At 37.0% G+C, this 24,047-nt stretch overlaps 1 protein-coding gene across 3 annotated transcripts in view; it reads left to right on the top strand.

Annotated features, from left to right (window-relative positions):
* LOC150103296 (DNA repair-scaffolding protein-like) overlaps window positions 1-24,047 on the top strand; it is a 208,919-nt gene that overhangs the window by 113,408 nt on the left and 71,464 nt on the right. For all 3 annotated transcript variants that reach the window (XM_090397895.1, XM_090397897.1, XM_090397896.1), the window contains exon 10: window positions 19,224-19,287. In XM_090397895.1, coding sequence (XP_090254021.1) covers window positions 19,224-19,287 — 64 coding nt within the window. The remainder of the gene's footprint in view (window positions 1-19,223; window positions 19,288-24,047) is intronic.

Genomic DNA, 24,047 nt, shown 5'->3' on the forward strand with positions numbered 1-24,047 from the left:
AGGTGATTTTCCATTTCTTGTTTCTTTCAGGCTGATTTCTAATTCTTCTTCAGTTATTTCCTTTTCATTTTCGTTAATTGTTTGCCAGTTGTCTTTTTTAAAATATTTGTCTGTCCACAGTTCTGTGTAGTAATTTAGAAATTCTTCTAATTTCAATTCAGTGTTTAATTTTATGTTTTCTTTGGTATCTGCATTTAGGTGTGTCAGAATCTTATATACATTGGGTCTTATTTTATATAAATCATGTTCTAAATTAGAAACAAATTTATTCCACGATTCTCTGTCTTTTTCTGACTTCTCTTTTAGCTAGGCTCTTATTCTTTTATATTCTATTTCATCTTCTAATCTTTTACTGCTTAACCATTTGTGATAGGCTTCTTTTTTTTTCTTTTTGATTATTTCTTTGATTGTATCATCCCAGATCTTCAGTTTTTTCTTTTATTGAATTTTTTGGTCTTTCCTAAGCTTTCATTTGCTGCTGCATTTAGTATCGTTTTTATATTAAGCCATTCTATTTCTATTTCTTCATTTTGTTTTATTTTATCTAGATATTGGTTAATTCTTTGTTCATATAGCCATTGTACATTTGTATCATTCAATAGTCTAGTTTTATAAACAAATGTTTCAATTTTTCTTTCTGTTCTTGTTACTTGTAGCCATTTAGTTGGTAATCTTAGTTTTATTTTAACAAGGAAGTGGTCACTGCTTATTTCATATCCTCTGTGAACTCTAACATCTAGTGAAAATTTTGATGTCTTTTCATTTAATATGAAGTAATCTAATATTGATTTCCATCCTCTTGCCGCCCAAGTATATTTATGTATGTCTTTATGTTTATAGAAGGAATTCATTATTTTTAGGTTGTTATAAACTACAAAGTCAATCAATTTTTTACCATTTCTGTTGAAGTATAGTAGTTTCTTCAATTTGATTCTGTGCAGGATGTCCAAGGCATGGTCTTCTAGACCTGGATAATGATGGTTGTGGCAACTGATGTATTTCTTACTATCTTCCTGACAAATGTTGCAGATCTTTCAGTTTGTAATAAGACAAGTTGCAAGTGCAAAGAACTTGGTATATATCAAGGACTCAAAAGAGGAGGTGGGGTGTGGGAGATCTTTAGGATAGATTACCTCAGATATGCTCTGAATTTCCAAGAGCCCTCACATCTTATGCCAGTTTCATCTTCCACAAGATTATCATTTCATAAATAAATTAAAGATGCCAAGAAATTATATTCTTGGATTTAATCCTTTATCCAAGTGTAAGCAAACAAAGTTTGCTCCTGAAGTATTTTCAGGGCTGGGCAACTCGTATATAGAAGCCAACGACTTCACATCACTTGCCTTAGTATTTCATAATGCAAAGCACATATCCTTACAGGCATATATAATGCTATGCTTTGTGGGAAGGGTCACTACCCAGACAAGTTTCAACCTTTATTGAGGTTTCATCAGTGGGAACCAGACCCATAGGTAATACCAAGATTGAAGTAATTCACAAGTCATATTTTCATGTATGAGTATCAAAAACGTGCCACCCCTTATTATTAAGTTACTCTGGATTAGAGATAGCTGTTGGAAGTTTTTCCACTTGTTTATACAATAAATTAAAGATGCTCTTGGTTTAATATAATATAATTTAACGAAATTATATTCTTGGTTTAATCCTTTATCCAAGTGTAAGCAAACAAAGTTTGCACCTGAAGTATTTTCAGGACGGGACAACTCGTATATGACTTCACATAACTTGCCTTAGTATCTCATAATGCAAAGCACATATCCTTTGGATTTGTATAATGCTATACATTATGGGAAGGGTCGCTACCCAAACTAGTTTCAACCATTATTGAGGTCTCATCAATAGGGGTCAGATCCAGAAATGATATCAAGGTTGGAGTAATGCAAAAGTCATATTTTCATATACGAGTAGCCAAAAGGTGTGACACCCAGTCCTGAAAATACTTCAGGCGCAAACTTTGTTTGCTTACACTTGGGTAAAGGATTAAACCAAGAATATAATTTGTTGGTATATCTTTAATTTATTGTATAACCAAATAGAAAAACTTCCAACAACTATCATGTCATCAGTTATGAAGATGAGGCTTCATGTCCTTTGTCCCAATCAACAGAACTGATGATTATAATCATCAGTGTTAATTAATTAATTAAATTAAATTAATTAAATAAATAAAATAATTATAAATTAACTTAAGGAATTAACAACGTACACTAGAATATAAATTAAACTTTAATATATATTTGCAATATTTCGGCAATGTCACGTTGCCATCTTCAAAGGGTTTATTATGTCTCAAAATAAAGACATGCATGCAGGCACTACACATAGTAAATGAGGACGAAGCACGGAAGCCATTGTTTCTCCTAAAAGTCCTGATGGTGCCCCCTAGCAGGCTATGTAGGTATTCTTGGCTGTTGGGCTGAAGGTCTGCTGATATATGTCTCCCAAATTTGGGGCAGTCTCGTGCAACAAAATTGGCATCCCTTATCCGCTCCACTAAAGACCTACCTGGTGTATCCCTTACATCTGTAAGCTGTCCTACTTTGGCCAAACAGGCAGGACAGCGAATATCAGAATTTCAGGACACAAGGACTACATCCGTTTTCACCAGTATAGCCACTCTGGTCTTGCAGACCATGCTCTGGATGCACACCACAGAATACGTTGGAAGAAAGCCACAATAATACATCATAGCAAGTTCAAATTTGAAAGACTTTTCATGGAATCAGCCTCAGCCTTAAGAAACATGCCAAACTCAACAAATTTGGTTGCATGAGACTGCCCCAAATTTGGGAGACATACATCAGGAGACCTTCAGCCCAACAGCCAAGAATACCTACATAGCCCACTAGGGGGAACCATCAGGATTTTTAGGAGAAACAATAGCTTCTGTGCTTCGTCCTCATTTACTGTGTGTAGTGCCCACATGCACATGTCTTTATTTTGAGTTCCTTTGAAGATGGCAACGTTACGTTGCTGAAACATTGGAATATATATTAAAGTTTAATTTAATTTATATTCTAGTGTACGTTATTAATTCCTTAGTTAATTAATAATCATGTATAATCAATGTACAACTCCGCCATTGCCAGTCCCAAGCCCGGATGAGAAAGGAGGAGGGTTGTACTTGTGGCTAGCAACCATAATATGGAAAAAACATATTGCTACAGAAACCTCAACCATTGTTGGAAAACCGACACAAAATCAAGAGGGAGAAGTACTGGGAAAAATGAAGCAAGCCAGCGAAAGCCCCATTGGGGAAGCTGACAGGTGGAAAACTTCAAGAAAAAACTTATTTAGCCCAAAACGTTTAACCAAAATTGGATGCTGGAATATTAGGACTGTGTACGAAAGTGGAAAAGCTAACTTACTAAGCAGAGAAATGGAAAGATACAAAATAGAAATACTAGGTCTTAACGAGACAAGATGGAATGGTAGTGGAGAAATCCAACTAACAACAAACAAATGCATTTTATATTCTGGAAACCAGAATGAAGATGGCACACATAGCAAAGTTGTAACTTTCATGCTAACAACAGATGCTAGAAGAGCACTAACTCAATTGGAACCAGTTTCTGAAAGAATCATCAAAGGTAGATTTAAAACTAAATACAGAAATATGACTATAATAAACATATATGAACCAACAAACAATGCAAAAACAGAAGAGAAAGAAGACTTCTATGACATGCTGCAAAAAGAAGTAGATGAAGTCAAAAGTAAAGATAGGCTTTTAATTATAGGTGACATGAATGCAAAAGTAGGAAATAGTAATGCCGGATATGAACGAATAATGAGAAAAGAAGGTTTAGGAAATAATGAAAGTGGGGAAATCCTAAAAGACGTTTGCACTTTAATGATATGATCATTAGGAGGAACCATATTTAAACATAAAGACATCCATAAACAGACTTGGATATCACCTGATAAGAAATCCAAAAACCAAATAGACCATATTTTAATAAACAGACCTTGGAGAACCTCTTTGATGGATGTAAGAGTTTGGAGAGGTGCAGATGCCTTTACAGACCACTTATTATTGATTGCAAAAATAAAAATGAAACTAAGAAAATTATTTAAAGGCAAGAACCAAAGAATTAAATACAATATATCCAAACTGAAAAACAAGGATACAAAAGACAAATATAAAGTAACATTAAGGAATAAATATGGAATCCTTGTAGAACAACATAAGGAAATAGACATTGAAGAGAACTGGGAAAAAATAAAGAATATATTTAATAGTACCGCTGAAGAAGTTCTGGGAAGGCAGAGTAGGAATCACAAACAATGGATCTCTGAAGAAACCATCAAATTATGTGAAGAAAGGAAAGCATTATGGAATACACTTCTGCAAAGTACAGATGAAAACAAAAGAAATATGATAAATGAAAGATACAGGCTTAAAAACAGACAGGTAAAAAAAAGTGTAAGGAAAGATAAAAGAGTTTTCCTGGAGGAAATGTGTAAAGAAGCTGAAGAAGCAGCAAGTAAATTTGACCCAAAGAGGTTGTTTGAGATAAGAAATACCAGAAACACCAGAAGAAGAAGAAATACTTAAAATAAATACAAGAACTATAACTAAATTAGAAATAACTCATGCAGTAAAGAAAACAAAAAACAATAAAGCAGCTGGAAGTGACAATATACAGGCTGAACTACTTAAAGCAGATATGAACACTGCTGTTGAAATGCTACACCTGCTATTTAATCAAATATGGGAAAAGGAGGAATGGCCAGAAGACTGGAATACAGGACTCCTGGTTAAACTGCCAAAAAAAGGGAGATATAACACTCTGTAAAAATTGGAGAGGGATTTCACTTCTAAATGTTGTAAGTAAAGTATTTACTAGAATTTTGCTAGAAAGAATGAAACAAGAAACTGAAATTAAACTGAGGAAAGAACGGGCTGGGTTCAGGCCAAACAGATCATGTATTGATCAGATAATAACATTAATAATAATTGTCAAACAATCAATAGAGTGGAAGAGTAGCCTATATTTGGGATTCATCGACTTTGAACGTGCATTTGATAGCATAGACAGAAAGACTATATGGAAGTTAATGAAGCACTACAGGATTTCTCAGAAAATCATAAATATAACAAAGAAAACTCATGAAAAATACAAAATCCAAATAATAAATAATGGCAACTTATCAGAACCATTTGCAACAAACACAGGAGTAAGACAAGGATGTATACTTTCTCCAACCATCTTTCTGATTGTCATTGACTGGGTGATGAAGAAAACATCTGAAGAAAGAATTGGCATTCAATGGGGAATGGTCAAATAAAATCAGTGATCTGGATTTTACAGACGATATATGCCTTTTGGCACAAAAACATCAACACCTTCAAAAGAAAATAGATAATTTAAACCAGGAAACAAATAAATGCGGATTGAAAATAAATCATAACAAGACCAAAGTAATGAAGATAAACCCCAAACAAGAATTAGTCTTAAATGCTAGGCAAAAACACTGGAACAGGTAGATAACTTTATGTACCTGTGATCAGCACACAAGGAGGAACCAAACAGGACATACAAAATAGAATCCAGAAAGCACAGATTGCATTCAATATGATGAAGAAAATTTGGGGGGTCCAAAGAAATAAAATTAAAAACCAAAATTAGGCTGTTCAACACTAATGTTAAACCAGTTGTACTATACGGAGCTGAGACATTGTCACTAACAAAGAAAAACATAAATAAAATACAGGTCTACATAAACAAATGCTTGAGGAAGATACTAGGAATATACTGGCCAAATAAAATAACAGACATAGAACTATGGGAGAGAACAGGTCAAACCAGCATCAGAAATGAAATCGCTAAAAGAAAATGGAACTGGATAGGTCACACAATCAGGAACCCAGATAAAGAAATAGCAAAAATTGCACTAGAATGGAATCCCAAGGCAAGAGGAAAAGAGGCAGACCCAGGATAACATGGAGAGGAGAACTATAAATAGAGACAAGATGGCTGGAACATTCCTGAAAAGAGAAAAAAAAAAAAGAAGCAGCATTGAATAGAGTCAGATGGAAGTCAATGGTTGAGGCCCTATGCTCTGCAGGGAGCGAAGAGGATAGATAAGGTAATAATCAACGTATAAGCCTTTCTACAAGAACAGAATTGATAATCTTCAGGAATTCTGATATATTTAAATTTTTTAAAAATTCATAAGAATGTAGTGTTGAAAGTTAATATTGAAGAAGTGTATTACATTGGTTTATTCCTTTGATATTTTTAATGCAATCCCTATCCACAAAACTCAAACTTCTAGTAAATCAGTATTCTGGGCAGTTTAAATATTTTTATTTCTTATTTAATCAAGAAATCATGCTCAACAAACCAGCATGAAACTTTTTCAAGCCACTTTAAATCCACGATAAGTAGTGTGAGTGTGGTGGCTGCACACCAGGCAGTGAAATCATCTCCCACCTAAAGATTTTTCACAAACATCCATATCCATAGTGGGATTCCAAAACCATGACCTATTAGTTTGAGATCAGAGATGCTATCCACTCAGCCAAGATCAATAATTAATTATTAAAATATGTTGAATAATTATCTGTTTTTTGTGCTGTTTTGTAAAAGGCTATAATGGGAATTTTTATATCTAACCCTGACACAAAATACTGCAAGACCTATAGCATGTTGGTGCCATGTGTGGGCTAAAAAAATAAAGTGTGTGTAAAAACATGCTGCTAATCTATCACGTAAGTATCTGTAAAGATACTTATGTGATAATACATGTTTATATTTGCTGGATTGAAGGGATGATTTGTGTTTGGATTTCATATTCCAGACAGGAAACAAGCCAAAAATTTTAGTTAAATAGGTTATATATGTCAAGAGATAAGATATTTTATATTATCTTATTTTATCTCTTGATATATAAAATTTATAATCTGATTTTTGATATTTTAGGCTACTATGGAGAGGATACTTAATCACTACATGATTAAATTTCCATTATTACTAATCTCCAATCAATAATTTTCCTCCAAATTTGTCTATTATTTGTCAACATCCAATATTGTATCTAAGGCACTTAGATACAATATTGGAGTGTTGACATTGAATTAATCTATCGTGGTCTTTCTCTGGGTCATTTTCCTGTAATTTGGCATTTAAACACCTGTTTTGCTAACCTTTCCTCTCTCATTTAAGTGACCATACCAGCTTAGAATTAGCACAGGGTCACTTCTTGAATGCAACAGCATCAAGTTCCTTCCTATTGTCTTTATTTTTAATATGATTATGCCATCTGTTTAAACTCCTAATTTTTCTAACAACTCTCATATCTGTGGTCTCTCTTATTCCACATAAATTTATTCAACTGACCCCCCCCCCACCATATGGTGTGCATATTCTGTTGTCTGTTTCTAGATTTAACTTGTCATCTTCAATAAAAGCTATGCCTAAATAGCTGAAATATTTTACTTGTTCTATAGGCTCTCCATGAGAATGCATTTGAAGTTTTTAGACTTCAGATGTTTATTTAGAGTATTCTGTAGACTTTCACCGGATGTGTTTAGGAGTATGACAGCATCTGCATAAAGCAAAGATCTAAGTTTGATATCACCAATTCTAATATGTTTAATGGCACTTTCTTTCATAATGTGATCCATGTAGATGATGAATAAGAGTTGAGATAATTTTTATCCTTGTCTAACACCTGATTTCACCATCCTGTATTTCCTTCAATTCTAACTGCTCACTTACAACTTAAATATAGAAATATATTAAATATATTTCTATAATACAGGATTGGATAGATGAAAATGGGATATTGTATGGGGGACAACATGGTTTTGTGAAGGGTAGATCATGCTTCAGTAACTTGCTGACGTTTTATAACACAGTGACGGCTGAACTGGATAGGGGTAATGGGTTTACAGTGATACTACTGGACCTTGCTAAGGCCTTTGACAGGATACCACATGGAACCCTAATCAGTAAACTGGAGCAGATGGGGATAGATATAGGGTTGGTGAGATGGATAGGAGGGTGGTTGAAGGAGAGATACCAGAGAGTGGTTTATTCAGGAGTTGAGTCCAAAAGACGGCTTGTGACTAGTGGTGTGCCGCAGGGTTCTGTTCTTGGACCACTACTTTTCGATTTGTTCATCAATGATATAGGAAAGAATCTGAGAGGAAGTATTCACTTGTTTGCTGATGATGCAAAGTTGTGTAGAACAATTGTGAGTGCACAGGATGTCAAAATTTTACAGGATGATTTGGATAGTTTGGAGGACTGGGCTAGGAAAAATGGATGTCAATTTAATGTGGCAAAGTGTAAGGTTATGCACTTTGGGGTGAAAAGAATAGCAGCAGTATATCGCATTGGTGGAACCATACTCCAGGAGATTGATGAGGCCAGGGATTTGGGAGTGTTGGTGGATAGGGAATTGAAGTTTAAGGGGCACATTGCAAAAGTGACTAAATCAGCTCATCAAATCACTTGGCTTCTGAAAAATACTTTAACATGCAGAGACAAACAAGTTGTTGTTCCTCTGTATCGAGCCTTGATAAGACCCCATCTGGACTACTGTGCCCAGTTATGGGCGCCAGGGTTTCTTCTTGATGGGGAGGAAGCGGAGAGGATCCAGAGACGAGTGACCAAGATGATAGCAGGTCTGTGGAATGAACCTTATGAGAATAGGTTGAAGATTTGTGGGTTGCAGAGATTGGACGATAGGCGAAGGAGGGGTGATATGATTGAGACATTCAAATTACTGAAGGGTTTCTATAAGATTGATCCAGAAGATTTTTTTGAAAATATGACTGGTGGTGGGAGGACTAGGGGCCATGCGTGGAAGCTGGGCAAGAGGGTGGTTGACAAGGGTGTTAGAGCTATGTTTTTTACTTGGAGAGTGGTGAATGAGTGGAATAAGCTTCCAGAGTCTGTTGTGGGTGCTACGACTGTGAATGAGTTCAAGGCAAGGTATGATAGATACTGTGTCAATGTTGAATAGTTGTTCTTGACATGATGTTAGGGCCTCCCTCGATGAGTCTGTCGACTCCTTGGAGTTGCCTGGAATAATAATAATGTTCCATTTACCCCATAAAACCGTAATGAATTTTATATGGGTTGAATAGAGTTTCCTTTGGTATCTTACATTACAACAAATAATGTTGTAATGTGAAAATCTGATCCTGACAATCTCTATTTGGCCCGAATCCTGCTTGTTCTTCTCCCAGTTTCTTTTCTACAATTTTTCTCAACCTCTCTTGAAGTATGCTTGCACATTAATCTTATCTGGATCACTTCATTGAAAAATTCCTCTGTAATTCTCATATTCAGCTTTATTCTCTTATTTTTATAGATGGGGATCCTTTCCCATATCGCATAGCATTATACATGCATTGAGGATATGTGCTTTGCATTATGGGATAACAAGGCAAGTATGTGAAGTCATTAGCCTTTATATATGAGTCAGGACTGTTTATATATATAAACAATTCTGACGTTACTTCAGGTGCAAACTTTGTTTGCTTACACTTGGATAAAGGATTAAACCAATAACATAATTTCTTGGCATCTTTAATATGCAAAAATATAATATTGGTGATATTGCTATTCCGTGGGTGTGTGCTGCACACTTAGCACATCCTGAATATACACCCCTGATATTAGTTTTATTTAGAGAGAGTTAGATTTTGCTAGACATTTCCCATTTGTGTTCATTCATCACTTCACTGAGATCAAGCCACCATTTTACATGTTCTGTTTGACTTATGATGATTGTGTTGCATAAGTCAGACAGTTGTTATTCACATATTATGCCCTCTTTTAACAACCTATCAACTTTCTCAATAGTGTATATATATATATAAACTATATTAGGGTTACCAAGTAATTTTATAAACTTGGTTATTTTACTCCTAATCCCAAGTAAGCAAACAGTTAAGTTTGCGCCTGAAACGTAGTTCAAGTCTAAAGATGGTGCAACACCAGGGCAACTCATTGTAAAGGTGGTTAAAGCTCTGATCACTATTCTTAGTATTTTCCATAACGTAAAGCACATCTCACTAAGAGATGTATACTGCAATACATTATGGGTGGGGTCACTAACCAGACCGGTTTCAACCTTTTTTGAGGTCTCCTCAGTGAGTAACTAGACCCTAAATACCAACGTTTAGTAATATAGCCTTATCAACTTTGCCTATGTAAGTTGCTAAAAAGTGTTTTTATTTTGAATAATCTCTGGAGGAGATATAGATGTTCCCAATTCCCAATATTATTCCCAAGTTTTTTTACCTTGAGAATAATGTATGTTAGGGTTACCAAGTAGTTTTATAAACCAGTCACTACCCAGACCGGTTTCAAACTTTACAATGAGTTGCGCTGGTGTTGCACCACCTTTAGACTTGAACTACGTTTCAGGCGCAAACTTAACTGTTTGCTTACTTGGAATTAGGAGCAAAATAACCAAGTTTATAAAATTACTTGGTAACCCTAATATACATTATTCCCAAGGTAAAAAAACTTATTTACATCTATATTTATAAACTATATTGTGTATATATATATATATATACACACACACACTTTGAGAGCCTTCTTACCCGAGTGGTCAGGCAGTTGTGGACATCCAAGAGGTGCAGATCAGGGTAATGATTAGTCTCACAGCAGAAGAGGTCCATTTAGCAATAAAATCGCTAAAATCGGGCAAGGCTGCTGGCGATGATGAAATTCGGCCTGAAATGCTAAAAGCCTTAAATCGAGACGGTGTTCTCTGGCTGACTCAAGTGTGTCAGACTGCTTGGATATCTGGGCGAGCACCAAAGCAATGGCAAACAGGCATAATAATACTAGTCTTTAAGAAGAGAGACCAAGAGGATTGCAGTAACTATCGTGGCATCTCTCTGCTCAGCCTGCCTGGGAAAGTGTATGCTAAGTGCTTGGAAAGATGGTGCAGGAGCATAGTTGAGTTAAAGTTCCAGGAAGAACAATGTGGCTTTCGTCCTGGTAGAAGCACACCTGACCAAATCTTCACTTTAAGGCAGGTCTTTGAGAAATCTTGGGAATATGCCAAGAATGTCTGCACGTGTTTTGTGAACTTGAGAAGGCATATGACCAGGTTCCTCGGGATAAGCTTTGGCAAGTAGTACAGGAGTATGGAGTGGATGGCCAACTATTAGCTGCCATCAAGTCCCCGTATGAATGCCCAGAGTTTTGTGTCAGGGTAAACAGAACAAAGTCTGAACCTTTCACAGTCTCTGTTGGCCTCTGCCAAGGGTGTGTTCTGTCACCCCTCCTTTTCATAATATTTATGGACTGGATTGATAGGCACAGCCGAGGCAGTGAGTGTGTCAGAATTGGAAGATGTAGCATTGGATGTCTGCTTTTTGCAGATGACCTAGTTCTGCTTAGCTCTTCCACAGATGACCTCCAGTAGACCCTGGATAGGTTTGTAGCTGTTTGTGCAGACCCCGGAATGAAGATCAGTGTGGCCAAAACTGAAATATTTGTGGTCTCAAGACAACCATCCCAGTGCACTCTAAATGTAAGTGGAGTCCCGATGAGGCAGGTGGAGAAGTTTAAATACCTTGGGTCCATATTCACGAATGATGGAAAATGGGACATAAAAGCTAGATACTCGAATTGGCTTAGCAAGCTCAATATTGCAGGAGCTTGGCCGTTCGGTAGTATTGAAGCGGGAGTTAAGCCAGAAGGCAAAGCTGGCTGTCTTCAATACAGTCTATGTCTCCATCCTCACCTATGGTCATGAGAGTTGGGTAATGACCAAAAGAATGCGGACACGAATCCAAGCAGCTGTTAATGAGGTCTTCGAGGGATTGCGGGGCTGATAATAAACGACAGAGTCAGAAGCTCTGTAATTCGGGAAACCCTCAATACTCAACCGCTGCTTCTCCGTGTTGAGAGATCACAGTTACGTTGATACGGGCACCTGGTCATGATGCCACAAGAGAGGCTCCCTCAGCAGGCCCTCTTTGCCAAGCCATAGGGTGGGAGGCCACGTGGAAGGCCAAGGACTCACTGGATAGATTATATTCAAAACCTTGAGTGGACATGTTTGGGAATCCCACCAGAACACCTGAACTTGGTGGTAGAGGATCGTGACCATTGGAAGTTCCTCTTGCAGCTGTTGCCCCCACAACCCAATTAGGAAAGGCGGGCCTTGAAGATGTGTGTGTGTGTGTGTGTGTGTGTGTGTGTGTGTGTGTGTGTGTGTGTGTGTGTGTGTGTGTGTGTGTGTGTGTGTGTGTACATGGTGCTTAAGGATCAAAGATGTATAACTGAGATGACACAGTCACATAGCCTTTAAAGGAATGCGGAGAACCAACCAGGGCTTTTGACCTGATGTCCAAAATACTCACCTTCTTGTGGTGCACCCCGTTAGGTATCTACCTGGATACTGAACGAACGAGAATGGGCTGGCAATTTGGGATTTAGCCGACCAAATTGTATTCTTATTGGTTTAAACCACAATATTAAATGATGGTACAACATGGCAGAATTTCATGCTGGCTGGGGTGTTGCTTGGTTAAACAAGGCCCCCGTTGTTTTCACCAGGGAACCAAGGACAAACAGTGAAAAGTCAGCTACTGGAACAAATCCTAAAACACACCCCAACTCAATATCACCAGAGTTCAAGATCGGTACTATCAACATAAGAAGGCTGAATGGCAAAGAAATGGAGCTAGTTGAGGAATCGGATAAGTATCAGATAAATATAATAGGGGTGACCGAAACAAAACAGGCAAAAACTGGTGAGATCTTACTGAGCAATAATTATTAAATGTTATATTCAGGCAATGACAATCAAGGAGCCATAGTATTCAACACAAAATACGAGGCTAATCTTCTTGAATGGCAGGCAGTCTCAAGTAGAGTGATGTGGGCAAATATCAGAATGGGAATTGGAAGATGAGACTTACTTGTGCCTATGGTCCCACAGAAGGTTCTACTAAGGTAGAAGTAGGGGGATTTTTTGATGCTTTAGACAAAGCAACTGACATAATGAAAAAGGAAAAGTTGGTCCTTGTTGGGGATCTAAATAGCAGAGTAGGAAATAATTGTCAGACATACAAAAATATTTTGGGAAAATTTGAAGAAAAGAGCACAGCTAATAATAATGGCAAATACATGTTGGATTTCTGCTCAGGATATGGACTGGTTATTACTAACACTATGTTCCAGCATAAAAATGTGCACAAATTCACACGGAGAGAAGAGGCAAGGAATAAGAAAAGTCTCATTGACTATGTTATTGTTGATAGGGATGTTTTCTCCCTGGTGCAGAACACCAGAGTGTACAGAGGATTTGAAATTGGAAGTGATCACTATTTACTCTTGAGCAGGATAGAAAAATCAGAACTCCATGGTGGACACAGGAAGTTAAACAAGCAGTGAAGGAAAAGAAGAAAGCATATCAAACGTTCCTCAGAAAAGTCAACTTGTGGTCTTAGAGAATACAGAGACAAATATAACAAAGCTAAACACTGTGTAAAACTGGCTAAACAAAAGTCATGGGAGGAATTTAATAAGAAAAAGAAAATAAATATCAAGTAGATGGCAAGGTATTCTGGAGGTTGTTGAAGAAACTCAGAAATGAAGGAAAGAGTGCGGGAAAAGGAATTAGATATGATGAAGGTGACATGAAAACAAGAGAAAAAGATATCCTTGAAGTATAGAGTAATTACTTTGAAAAATTGCTAAATGAAACAAGCAGTGATGGTAGTACAGTTGTAAAAAAACACTGACCAGACATGCAGTCAGGAATGCATATCCATACTTGACATAGAAAAAGCCATCAAAAGCCTGAAATGTGGAAAGGCAGCAGAAGTAGATGATATTTGATCAGAAATGCTCAAGTATGGAGGTATAAAAGTATTATAATATCTGCACTGCATAGTTCAGAAAGCCTGGACAGAGGGATGAATTCCAGATGATTGGAGTAGAGCTCTCATAGTACCCATATATGAAAAGGGAAATAAAACTGAATGTGAGAATTACAGAGGTATTTCCCTACTGAGTGTTCCTGGCAAGATCTATGCAAGTATACTTGAGAAACAGTTGAGAAGAATTGTAGAAGAAAAGCTTGGTGAAGAACAAGCTTAATTCAGGCCAAATAGAGGCTGTCAGGACCAGATCTTCACTTTACAACAAATATTAGCAAAACAAGTGTTCTCTGCCAGGTTGGCAGGAAAACGACCCAGAGGAAGTCCAAGATATAGGTGGATTGATATGGTACAAAGTGCCTTTGACGATAGAAATATAAGATCTGATGATGTTGGACACTTGACAAGTAACAGACTGATTTGGAGGAAAATTGTAGATAGGAAGTTAGTAATGATATAAATTTTTCATGTAGAACTATCATATCCTGTACACTCCTTGAGGGTGCATGTCAGGAATTTGATGATGATGATGTTGTTTAACACAAGAAAAAGAGGAACAGAGTGTGTGCTGTCATTATTAGAACCATAGATAAGATATATCTTCAGTGAGAAGTCATTAATGTACTATTGCCACTGTAGCTCATTAGTGTTTCCTCAGAAAGTTTAATATCCTTATCTGCTCTACAACTTCTGAATTCTCGCCAGTCAACTTTTCCAAGATTATAAATCTGTTTTAGAAATAATAACTGGCCTAAAAGTTGCTATGTTTTGACATAATTCTTGTACAGTGGGCATGTTTATTCTCCTCTCCTTTGACACTGTGTTAGAAGTAAGATACTCAAATAACCCTGATCAAGTTATTGCAATTCTTTCAGGTTATTCCTGTGACACTCACTCACTCATGTTGAAAGCCAATTTGCTTTTATTGCAATATTTTTAAGATTTTCATCTGCTCTCTCTGTCTCTTCCCCCTTATTATGAGGTAGTATTTTCAGTGAAAGAATGAATATATAAAACAGTTAAGGAAACTAGACATGCATTTTTGAAAATCTTTCATGTTATTCCTGTGACACTCACTCAATCATGTTGATAGCCAGTTTGCTTTCATTACCATATTTTTACATTGAGATTTTGCAATATTTTTAAGATTTTCATCTGCTTTCTCTCCCCCCCCCCCCCTTGTTAATATATGTATATAGATAGATACTTGTTTTTGCACCCAATGTATTTCTATAACCAACAGATAACACTAATAATAGGACTCTAGCGTTAATATATAATTTTTTTTTTTTTTTTTTCACCAGAGGTCAGGCCAACAATTGTTGTAGCAGTTGGTCAGTATCTTTAACAAACCAGTTTGATTGTAATTTAGCTTGTTTTCTGTGTGTAGTTGTATGCTCCAGAATTGACCTTGATGACCTTGACGTAAAGGTCGAAACATCAAATGTAGATTTTAGTTATATTAAACTAAAGTTTTTATTCAAACACAGTAGTTGTCTCCATAATTTTCAAAAATGCATTCGGATCACCGTTTAAGCTTAAAAGAAAGGATTCAGATCATCCATGGAAATGATACCCACAAGCGCTGCAATCGCTATGGTAAGTTAAAGATTCATATTTCCCTCTTATTCAATCAGCTGGCCATTTTAAAGAGATGCAGCGAAAATAACCTTATTCCTATCTGCATCAGGCTAAAAAAGAAATTTACGTCCGCTAAGGCACTCCGTATTTATGACCACACAGAAAAAGCAATGCTCAGAGAACAGATTCAAACAGCCCGCTAAAACCTAGCCACAACAACAAAATCTGGTTTCAAAATTGCAATCCGAACTATCGAACTATATTAATCCAGACATTCTACAAGTACTTGAAAGAATTACTGACAATTCGGCCAAATATACCCTGGAAAAGAATAAAGGAAAACTCGAGACCAAATTCCACAGTTTGAAACAACGGCAAAATATGGCGGCCAATCACAGGAATCCATCCAATCAAAAGACCTCCTCCCTGATAAACACCAACAATGAACAACAAACAAGGGAGACAAGGGGCGACCAACCACCGGCAAGCAAGAACCATGCGATCGACCTATCAAGCAACACCCTGAACAACGGCGAACTTACGCTACTGAATAAAGGACTTAACTACGCAGTAGCACCTAAAAAGGTAAACAAATTGGATTTTATCTACCACATAGAAAGAGGCATCATGTTCCTACCTAACAATATAGCAATAAAATACGACTAGAAATTAGTAATGTCCTAAACACTAAGAAAACCATACAGAACAATCTCACAAAAACAGAACTAGCAGCAATTAAGTCATTGAAAGCCAAACAAAACATAATAATAACGAAATCGGATAAAGGCAATGCCACTGTCGTCCTTGACAGGTCAACATACGTACTTTGAATGAATCAACTAGTAGCCGATAACAACACATATAAGCTGGTAAATTATAACCCAACAAAAAGGATAAAGGATAAAACAGAGAAACTACTCAAGTCCATCACTTCTTGGTCACCAGACACGGTTAAAAAACTCAAACCCCACTAGGCCCGTGCGCCCCCCAGAATATATGGGGTTCCGAAAATACACAAACAAAATGTGCCCCTTTGACCAATCGTGGAGGGAATAGACAGTCCCAATTATCACTTAGCCAAGAAATTAGCAGCAACACTCAAGGAGTTGGTAGGTCATTCCCCCTCCCACATTAAAAAACACAACACTTTATAAACGAAATTAAAAACATAACACTCGACAAAGACAACTTATTAGTCAGTTTCGACATTTCTGCCCTTTTCACTAATGTCCCCATCAATGACAAAATTCTCCTACTACAGAACAAATTTCTGCCCGACATTACGACCCTCTTTGCCTACGTACTACAGTCCGGTTACTTCGTGTGGCAAAACAAATTTTACCTACAGAAAGAAGGTACAGCCATGGGCTTACCGCTATCCCCCCCAATCTCTAACTTCTACAAGGAAACCTTTGAGCAAAGGGCTCTTGATCCCGCTACGCTAAGACCGACAATCTGGCTTAGATACATTGACAACGTGTTCGCAATCTGTCCGCATGTGCGACAAACGCTAAACACATTCCTTAGCCACCTGAACAAACAACACGAACGCATACAATTTACCATCGAAATCGAAAATCAAAATTCGCTCCCGTTCCTAGACACACTAGTCACACGTCTTCCTTCAGTCAGTCTATTCTATCCTTCACAGTCTACCGAAAACCGACGCACACTGGCCAATACATACATGCTAATTCATACCACCACCCATCACAAAAATATGGAGTCATTAACACCCTTAAAAACAGAGCTACAACAATTTGCTCTAACCAGCAAGTCCCTGAAACAAGAACTAAAGATCATCAGCGACACATTCATAAATAATGGCTATAACAAAAATAATATTAATAAAATACTCCGTAAAACAACAACAAAAACGAATCTAGATTACAGTAAAACCATAGCCATCCCATACATTAAAGGGTTATCATAAAAAATCAACAGAATCCTACAACATTATAACATCAATGCCACCTTTAAACCACCCACTAAACTTAAAACCATATTCAACTTTTCTAAGGATCCTCTCCTCCCATTAGCACATCCTGGAGTCTATTGCATCCGCTGCACCTGTAACTTACCATACATTGGTGAAACAGGACGGACAATCCCTACACGCAAGAAAGAACACATTAAATATAACCGTTATGGTGAAGCCGACCTCAGACCACGCACTCAACACCTTACACCAAATCAACTGGAAAAGCACCCGCTCTTTACACCACACAAAAACCTGGTATGAAAGGAAATTTAAGGAAGCCTGCAAAATCCCTATAAACCACCCAAATATCAACGACAAAGATGGCATGAAAATTCCAAGGATCTGGATGGCACACGTTCAGCCCTAATATATAAGATCCAACATAAGTCAGGACTCTAACCAATCTTCAGCTAGTATTAGAAACCATTCCATACCAACTGGCTGGAATGTACATGTATAATCATGATGTTAATATATGTATATAGATAGATACTTGTTGTTGCGCCCAATGTATTTCTGCAACCAACAGATAACACTAATAATAGGTTATTAGCGTTGATGTATAATTTTTTTTTCTTTTTTTTTTTCACCAGAGGTCAGGCCAACAATTGTTGTAACGGTTGGTCAGTATCTTTAACAAACCAGTTTGATTGTAGTGCATCTTGACATAAAGGTCGAAACGTCAAATGTAGATTTTAGTTATATTAAACTAAAGTTTTTATTCAAACACGGTAGTTGTCTCCATAATTTTCAAAATATGCATTCAGATCACCGTGTAAGCTTAAAAGAAAGGAAACTAGACATGTTTGGGTGTGCACATTAGAATGAAAAGTTGAAATTGTGATTATAATTATGAAGAAAGAGAGAGAGGATGATAGCATAGTAGGGGTGATCTCCATGAATGGCAAGACTAGTTTTGTCATACACAAAAAGTGATGACTGGTGGGATAAGGAATTGGGTTTAATAATCAATTTGGCTGCTAATTTGATTCTCTTGGATTATGTTTTCAGCTGCCCTTCCATATGTAAAATTAGAAGCAACACACACACACACACACGTGCAGTGAAGTCCTCTGTTTGTGTGTTTGGTTGACACAAACTCAAACTTACGTGAATTGATATTTGATCATTTTCATTTTATTTGCACACCCAACTCGAAGTTGTGTTAAGAATTGAAGGGAAATTTGATAACTGTTGAGCCACATCAGTGAGTCATCCTCTTTCCTGATGTTCATTGTCTATAAACTGTTGTTAGTCTTCTCTGCTGAACTGACTTCAAAAGAGTTGCTCTTATGTTTTGTTTATGACTTCATTTGGATAATATATCATAAATTTAATCAACACATATTTAACTGTGTATATTTAACTGTGAATTATTAATAACAAATATTAATGTTATGCTAATCACATTGTTGCTTGTAAGATTTTTGGATATCAGTGCTTAATTGATAATAAATTTTTCATAATATAAAGTGATAATTATGATAGCACTTTTTTTTATGACTAGCCCATGACTAAAAAGGACGTTATTTCTCAGATTTTCTACTGTACCTCTTATACTCTATATGTCCTGGAATTGGAAAATCCATTTTCCCATTCAAGGACACATGCAATTTTCAATTAAATAAGGGTCTCGGGAATGCATAGATCATATACTGAGAACTCGCTGTATTACAAATAATTATGTATTATAATAATTATATTATACTAGCCACCTAGAAGCCATTTATTGCAATACTTAATTCATTTATTATTTTTTTAAAGATCTCCTGTATTATTTTCCTTACTAAAAGGAATCAGTTATCACCAGCAAAACAAAGCAGATAAAGTAAGGTTTTATTTTTCATTGGTCATAATTGTTCATAAATTTTTTTGTATATTATATTTCTGTGTTGCATAAGTTATTGAAAAATATTATAATCACCTTGATGACTTCAAGTGTTTCAAATATTATTCATAAAATGTTTTTTTTTTTACTTGAAATATTTCCATTCTAATTGTAAACTGGCATCAGTTTATAATTAGTTTGCAGGGAAACAAAAAAAAAAATATTTTTAAAAAGTAATGTCATACCAAGGGGTTTTATATCAGACTCATGCACGAAGGGTCATGACTTACAGTGCACGAATGCCATGTGTGGGTAAGAAGAAAGAAGGAACCAGTTGATGTAGTTTTTGAACAGCTGACAGTTGTAGTCTTTGGATGACAGTAAAGAAAGCTGTTTAAAGAACAGAAATAGGTAGATGAAAGAAAAGAAAGAGAAGTTGGTTTGGTAAGTTTGGAACTGGACTATAAATGGACATTATCCAGTAGTTAGTTTTGGAAGAAACTGAAGGAACGAAGAATAGTGAATGTTCCTCATCATTAGTCTTAGAGGGAGGAAGAATAGTGGTGGCCATTTTTGCAGTGTTCACCTAAGTAGAGACATAGAGAAGAAAGTTATGAGAAAAAGCAATTGGATTGAATCTGGGAAAGACGGGGTCATTGATTTATCAGATTAGCCTCATCTGTTTATCATTGAGAGTACTCTTAGAGGTTTTGGGTGCATCACCTGAAATTTAGGAGTAGCATTCCTACAGGAAGTCTAAGGACTCATCAGGGAAGACCCATTCACTAATGGTAGCACCTTCCGCACATTTACTATACCCACAAGAAGAACCTGACCCTAATACTTCCTAATAACTCTTAGCAATTCCATTTATGATCCAGAGTTCTGCCCCCACCATCCATAAGCTGCGAAATCTTGTGTATACTATATGGATTCTCTTTAACTTGTATGTTTGTATAATAGATAGTAAACTAGATACCTGGTGAAATATATTGTGAAAATGTGACTGTTTGGCTTAGGAGTAAATTATTATTATGATGATGATGATTCGGAATTCCATGGAGTCAAGACTCATCGTGGGAGGCCCATCCTAGAAAACACATAAAGTCTATTATACCACTCCTTGAATTCATTGACCGTTCGTGCTCTCACCACTTTATCAGGCAATGCATTCCACCATTCAACTCCATGCAAAGAAACCACTCCTCACCCTCTTGCTCACAGCTGCCTTTCATAACTTCTAGGGATGGCTCCTTTGTCCTTACCCTGTTCCTCCAAGTGAAAGACCTCCCCAGTGTCAACCCTGTAACTAGTGTCAACAGTTTAAAAGTCTCAATCATATCACCTCTCCTTCTATCAACCAAACTCTGCAGTGGACCTCAGCATGTCTTCATAACTAACATTGTACAGCCCTGATACCATCTTTGTTATCTGCCTCTGCACCATTTCCACAGTTAATTTATTCCCTTCAAATCCTGGGGACCAAATTTTGTCTTCATAACTAACATTGTACAGTCCTGATACCATCTTTGTTATCTGCCTCTGCACCATTTCCACAGTTAATTTATTCCCTTCAAATCCTGGGGACCAAATTTGAGAACAATAGTCAACCGTGGTGCAGGACACCAGAGTGTACAGAGGATTTAAATTGGAAGTGTTCACCATTTAGTCTTGAGCAGGATAAAATTGAATTATTTTGTATTGAAAAGAGCATGTAAGAAACTTTTGAAAATAGGCAGAAACATTGAAAATATCAACTGCATTGTGAATGGAGAACCTATAGAACAAGTAAAACATTTCAGCTACTTTTTTCAGGCACGATTTTTAATGAAGACAGTAAATTAAATATGGAAATAGACAGCAGAATTAACAAAGATGGTATGGTAGGAAGTCAACTGAATAAATTTCTATGGAATAAGAGAGAAATTAGCCAAAACACTAAATTAGCTGTATACATGATAGTGTTCAAACCAATTTTAACTTATGGATCTGACAGCTGGGTTAGAAATAAAACACTTGACCAAAGACTAGAGACCACAGATATGAGGATCCTGAGAAAGATTAGGGGCATGAACAGATGGCATCAATGGCAATATCATATTAAAAACAAGGATATTAGGAAAGAACTTGACATTGTCAGCATCCAGGAATTCATTAGCAGAGCTAATCTCAGGTGGTTAAAATCTCACTTAAACAGAATGGGAGGGGAAAGATTAGCAAAACAAGTGTTCTCTGCCAGGTTGGCAGGAAAAAGACTCAGAGGAAGACCTAGATATAGGTGAATTGATACAGTAAAAAGTGCCTTAGAAGACAGAGATATCATCATCATCAAATTCCTGCCATGTACCCTCAAGGGGTGTACAGGATATGATAGTACTACATGAAAAATTTACATCATTACTAACTTCCTATCTACAATTTTCCTCCAAATCAGTCTGTTACTTGTCAAGACTCCAACATTATCAGATCTTATATTTCTATCGTCTAAGGCACTTTGTACCGTATCAATCCACCTATATCTTGGTCCTCCTCTGGGTCGTTTTTTCCTGCCAACTTGGCAGCGAACACTTGTTTTGCTAATCTTTCCTCGCCCATTCTGTTTAAGTGACCATACCACCTGAGATTAGCTCTGCTAACGCATTCCTGGATGCTGACAATGTCAAGTTCTTTCCCTGCAATCCACTGACAATATCATTGATATAAAAGCTAAACAGTCCAGGTCTCAGTACTGAGCCCTCTGGGACCTCCACTTGTAACCTTCTGCCTCCTTGATGTTGCTCCCCCCCCCCATACACAGCTGTCTGATACCAATCACATAGTCAATCCTGAATCCAGTTCACTAACCTAACATCTAAACCCATGTGTTTCGACTTAAATATGAGCTTATCATATTGTCCCTCTCAGATGTCTGTAAAATCCAAATAAATGGCAGAATATGCCTTTGTCTCATCAACCACTCTTGTCACTTCATTATGAAAGGCAATCATATTACTAAAGCAAGAGTGTCCCTTAACAAATCCATGTTGACTCTCACAGATAACATTACCCCCATCTGCCCAATCCTGTATATAGCCCCTCACTAATTTCTCCAAGATCTTAACAACTACTGATGAAACACAAACTAGTCTATAATTTGACAGTTCCAGTCTGCTATCACCCTTATGCAATGCCATTTGGATACATTTCCCTTTGCCAAACTTTCATTGAAAATCCAGGTCAATGGAGCTGTCAATTCTTTAGCATGTTCTCTCAAAACCTGTGGCGAAATTCCATCCAGTCCCACTGCTTTATTGACATCTAGAGTACTCGGTATTTGAAACAATCTTCTCATATTCTAATTTTGCCTTCCTTACCATACCACACTCTCCTCTTGCTTTTAAACCTCGAACCTGCTGTATCCCTCTAGTATTAAAATTTACTCCTCCAGGATGAAATACACCAATAAAGTGTTCATTGAACAATTCCACTATGTGCTCTGCATCAGTCACTCAATTCCCATTTTTATCCCACAATCATTTCTCCTCCTACTGGCCACATAGCTAAAAAAATTCCCTAGGATTTTCTCTGGATCTTAGGGCCAATCTCTTCTCATATTCCAGTTTTGCCTTCCTTACCATACTAGTCACTCTCCTGGCCTGTGTCTTATATTCTTCATGCATCTGCTCTTCACCTATCTCCTTATATCTCTTCTATAGCCTCTTTTTCACATGTAGGTCCTTTTTAATATTATTTGTCATCCACTTTACACCAAATTGTGTTCTCTTCACTTGTGGTATACAGCTTGCTATTGTTGCTAATAAATCTTCCTTCACAAATTCCAAAGCACTAATGATATCTCACCCTTCCAATTCCTCCCTCTATGGAACTGCCCTAAGTTGATATATATGACTATTATAATCACCTGCCTTATAATTCCACAAACATTCCTTTCTCTTTGATACTCCTGTATGTCTATTCATCTACCAAGTCAAAACCACATAGTCACTCTCTCCAGATGGGAGCAGAGAGCTGCCATCTTAGTTATAATCAGCTCTTCTGATGCTATGACCAAATCCAAAACTCTTGAACCCCATGTTCCTTCTACTGCATGTTGCATAAGATATTTGTTTCTCAAGAAATCTAGAAATTCCATTCCCTTATTATTACATTCAGTTTCCTCTTCCCAATTTATACTGCTGTAGTTAAAATCTCCCATCAACAATCATTCTTTTTGCACTTGCCAAGCTGAACGGCCTGAACATCTCCTGCTCCTCACCCTGTATGCTCCCTGGCTTGTAACAACAGCCCACTAAATATCCTGTCCTGCCCACCTCTACCTCACACCATATACTTTCATTGTCTCCAAATCCTCCACTCTGAGAGGACATAAGTCATAAGTATAACTTATGAGAGGACATAAGTTATAAAAGCAGCACTCCACCACAGCATTTCTCTTCCTGTCCTGTTGAAAAATGCTGTACTCTGCTATTTCTATTCCTGTTTATCATCTTCTGTCAACCACATCTCAGAGATCCCAATAATCTTGGGACAGGCTGATGCTATCAGTACCATCAATTCATCTCCTTTATTCCAGATACTCCTAGCATTAGTATTATAAAAAGTCACTATTTCTATACCTATCATTATCCCATCTAGACTCCACTGGATTCAGCATTACCTGATGTATTCTCCCTTCTCCCAAGCACCTATTCCCACAAGAGGCCACCCCCCCTGCTACCATCCACCCTGATAATACTACACTTCTCAAAACAATTAAGGGA

Source organism: Typopeltis vanoorti, chromosome 9, assembly GCF_054136105.1.
Source record: "Typopeltis vanoorti isolate ZY-2024b chromosome 9, IOZ_Tvanoo_1.0, whole genome shotgun sequence".
Taxonomy (NCBI): Eukaryota; Metazoa; Arthropoda; class Arachnida; order Uropygi; family Thelyphonidae; genus Typopeltis; species Typopeltis vanoorti.